Source organism: Morone saxatilis, unplaced genomic scaffold (assembly GCF_004916995.1).
Source record: "Morone saxatilis isolate NCDOM2014 unplaced genomic scaffold, NCSU_SB_2.0 Contig22, whole genome shotgun sequence".
Taxonomy (NCBI): domain Eukaryota; kingdom Metazoa; phylum Chordata; class Actinopteri; family Moronidae; genus Morone; species Morone saxatilis.
In genome coordinates this window covers 4,079,253-4,083,419 of record NW_023339785.1, presented here as the reverse complement: position 1 = coordinate 4,083,419, position 4,167 = coordinate 4,079,253, and the positions used below count along the sequence as shown (strand labels likewise).

The following is a 4,167-nucleotide window of genomic DNA, read 5'->3' as shown; positions in this document are numbered from 1 at the left end:
CAGGTACTATGCACCTTTTAAATAAAAAGTGCAAACTGTGCTTAAACTTGAGTGTTGCACCCTATTTAATATTTTAAAGCTTTATTATCTGATGTTTTCTGTGATTCTTGCCACTGTTTTTACGAATTCCTTATTTCTATTGTTCCAGTTCAGAGGCAGGGTGCTGTTGTTGTGCATGTTGGCTCACTGGAAGGGCTCTGCTACACTAAATGGATCCTTAACTAGTAGCATTTGTAACACCTGTGTTGACCCTACCATTTCATGTCAAAATGGCCGCTGTGAAAAAGGTCTATTTGTATATGAGTCCTGATACATGTCTGGAGGGGATCTATCAGGTAATGGGACAGTATTAAGTTACTTTAAATTAATACGAACATTTCATTAAAAAGTGAGTAGACGTTTGCAGTTCATAAACTAATAACCAGTGGTTCTCCTGCTGTCAGCCATCACAACCTTGATTAATCACTCAGAGTAGTGGAGCCAGTGTGTCACTCTCCTTTCAATAAACCAGAAACACCAACGGGTGTCGAGCTTTGTGTTCTCACCAATGAGAAGGCGATGCATGCCAGAGTGGCGAAGGTCATGTTGATCTTCACGGCTTCCATGAACTTCTTGGTCTTATCGACGTAGAGACCCAGAGCCGCTGCGCCAATGATGCCGAACACGATGAAGAGAGCGCCGCAGAGGCCAGCGAAGCTCTGCGGCAAAGACATTTTATAGATCGTTCAGTCTCTGTCAGTCTGCTTCCAGTATGTAAAGACCAGACTTTGTTTTCTTTCCTTTCCCTTCTATCAGTTACTGCGTATCATTTTATACTGTCAATACTGATATTTGCCCACTTGTGAAATAAATAATCAGTTTATATATTGAGCCATGGTCTTTATTCCCAACATCCCCACTGATACGGTTTACTAATGCATAATTCATCACTGTGTAACGTTACACTGTAAATCCACAAACAAATACGCTTTCTCTGTTACATTTGATACTAATTGGTCCAATTAACACCTTACTGTTCTCTGTGGAATTCAATGTTATCCTGCAGTGTACTTACATTGTTGTATCCTTGCACACACAGGATCTGCTGCAGCAGTGAGGAGAAGCATGTGAGAACAGCAATGCCCAAACCGAAGCACATCATTAGGACGAGGTAGGCTTTGTTCTTCAGTAACTGCGGAGGAAACACGTAAAAGGGATTTGTGAGAGAATCCTCACGGGGGGAGGTAAGGTCAGCGGCAGCAAGGGGAACCAAAGTTTACGCACAGAGAACATAAAAGGAGCAATAAAAGTGAAAATAAAGTGAGAATAAGTAATTATGCTGCAAATTTTAAAAAAGTAAAGACTGTAAGAGAGGGGCTGTATATACACAAGAGAACAGCTGTTACATACAAAAACACACGAGAAGCACATTTCCCCTCCCTCATTAACTCGAGGCAGCCTCAGACCACCAGAGGTGACCCTGGAGCTTCTGGTTGTTGTAAACGTTGCTGGAAAAGATGTATGCTCAGTCGCTACCAGTGAGGATGATTAGATGTACCCAGGTTTTACTGTCACTCAGTGTAGGCTGTATTTTATTTGAGCCTGTGTGCTGGGTTCAAGCATGGTTTACATACGTAATATAGCTTATGTTCACGTGTGGTGTGTTTTGTGTCTCACCTCGCTGGCTGACACATTTCCCCCCACTGGTAACCATGTTAAAGTTAAAGCAGACATTAAACCAGTAGAGATGCAGTTTGTAAAGCTCAGAATGTGAGTGTGTCTGACAGTTGTGTTTTCTTCAGTTAGCATTCAGATCAGTTTGTGGTGCCGTGTGAAAATATGTCAAACTCAGATGTACTGCTGAGGAGGTGCTATTTGTCAACAAGGATTAGTTTCTTCTGACTGAACTATAGGACACTTTGCACTGGGATCTGTGGATATTCTGAATATTCAAAAAGTTTTCCATTTTAAGCAGGGACGTTGTTTTAGAGCATCTGAAAATGTTATTTTTGAGTGTTTTTGCCTTCGCTGTTTTTAAAGGTTTTCAAAAGATAATTGAAGTTGAAGTCCTTACCAGTTATTTTAGATGCATTTCATTCCATCAACCCCTCCATCCAATATCTATAACGGCTTATCCTTTACAGGGTTGTGGGTCTGGTACTTCGGTAAAAGAGGGGCATGTGATGTTCCTCCTCTGTTTGTTTATGTATGGACTTTTATATAAATGCAACTGCGGCTTCAAGTTAGATTCTGAGTTAGAGGTTTAACAGAATGTCCAACCAGAGTCTGCCTCACAAAAGTAGGTAGAATCTATGATTGATGCCTGTACTATGTTGCCTCTACCTGCAGGTTTGTATGTTCTACCCTCCTGGTTCCTTACCAGTTTGAGCCCCTGTAAGAACGGCTCGGAGGTCTCAGCACTCGCCGATGGCGGCGTGGGGGGGGAACTGCTCCGTATTCCCACTGTTGCTAGGAAACAGATGATGCATGTCGGGGCCGCATAGACAAGCAGCTGGAGGAGGGAAGAAACACACATAATTTGATGATAAATGGATGTTAGCACCTTAAATCAAAGACAATTTATCATCATTAGCAGGTGAGGTGGCCGCAGCCACAGACGCACACATTTCAGCTGTTGCAGTTTTCTGTATTAGCAGCTGCAATCCCACAATGCCCTGTGGAAATCCTTTCATCCTAGGCCAAGTGATTTTGTTTTTTTAGACAGTTTTGCCTTCATTGGACAGTTCACAGTAGACAGAGAGAAAATAAAAATGTGCTGTACATGTTGACATGTTTTTTGCATTAATTGTTCAGCAGCAGTTGGTCAGAAAAACATTGTCCTAATATATTTTTTCAACTTGTAGAGCCCAACCGATATCAGACTTCTGAGACCAGTAACAGTTTTAGAGGGGATACATTCACAGATTACCGATATGGCGGCCGATAGAGTACATTTCTAAATTGAAAATAGACTGATAACATTTCCTGATAATATTGCCTGACCGATATATCGGCTCTACTTGTTAGTTGGTTAGTAACAGTTGCCTATTTAACAGGAGCAACAACAGCATTATTTTTAGTGGGGTTTGTGTCCAATATTCACTCTTCCTTTGGCTCTGGTTTAACTTTTTTTAACACAGATTTTCTTTTTCCTGATTCCAACTCACCAGGACTGGGATTTGTGCAGGTGTTTTAGCCACCAGGGGAGAGATCAGGTTATCGAGGAGGAGTCCCAGAGGATTGGCTGAGGAGGGAAAAGAGAAGTGTTATTCAGGGTTATTGTGGTTTCTGTTCTATGTTAAGAATCAATGCAGTCTACCTACACTTTCTGTTTTTTAGTGGCGACAACATGGAATATATGGAAACTGTATCTTCAAGAAATTATATCACATTACTCTTACCTGTAAGTATACAAATGACAATTAAAGGAAATAGTTTTACACTGCTTATTTATCTGCAGACACATCCTTCATTTTACTGTGTACACATTCAAAGTTTGCTGACATGTAAAAACGCACTTTACAGCAGACACTGCAACTGACCCACTTCCTACTTACATTTGTTACAGAGCGCAAAAACTGGGCCAGCGTGACACAAGGCACCAGCTCTGACACAGAACATAGTTAAACATGTGAAAATAAATAAAAAGAACCTTTTTTTAAATGAAAGTTCATTATTTTTATAGTTATTAAAGTTAATTGGTAAAGTATTGGGTGACAATGTGAACATTGAAATGCAACATTAAAAGTTGTTATTTTTTATTCTGTCCTTTATGTATGCTGTTGCAAACTGCAATTTCCCCATTGTGGGACAAATAAAGGTTTTCTTATCTTATCTTATATCTTCTTTTCTCTGCAAGGGCTAAATAATAGGAATAATAAAACATTTCAAGCACATTCCTTTTTTCTTTTTGACAAAAGCATTCAGTCTACATGGTGTTTGGCTGTATTTCTACTTAAGTCATAATTCCACTTGCCAAATACATTGTTTCATAAAAGGAAAGGACTTCTGATCATGGACATGCCACAAAAAGATTTTTTATCTTCAACTAGATATTTAAAATAGCTTCCGACCTTCAAAGGACAGCTCACCGCCTGCTAATATAGATGACAGATGAGACACATTTACCAGCTATGGTCAGAATGCACCGGCATTTGGCCGACAGCTGGTCCATAATTAAAAGGTAAA

The 4,167-nt window shown here is 40.1% G+C and overlaps 1 protein-coding gene across 2 annotated transcripts in view; it reads right to left on the bottom strand.

Moving 5' to 3' along the window:
• The window catches only part of slc49a3 (solute carrier family 49 member 3), a 16,926-nt gene that overhangs the window by 3,747 nt on the left and 9,012 nt on the right, over nt 1-4,167 (bottom strand). For both annotated transcript variants that reach the window (XM_035669857.1, XM_035669858.1), the window contains exons 4-7: nt 3,147-3,223; nt 2,360-2,491; nt 1,055-1,171; nt 546-698 (exon numbers count right to left, since the gene is read on the bottom strand). In XM_035669857.1, coding sequence (XP_035525750.1) covers nt 546-698; nt 1,055-1,171; nt 2,360-2,491; nt 3,147-3,223 — 479 coding nt within the window. The remainder of the gene's footprint in view (nt 1-545; nt 699-1,054; nt 1,172-2,359; nt 2,492-3,146; nt 3,224-4,167) is intronic.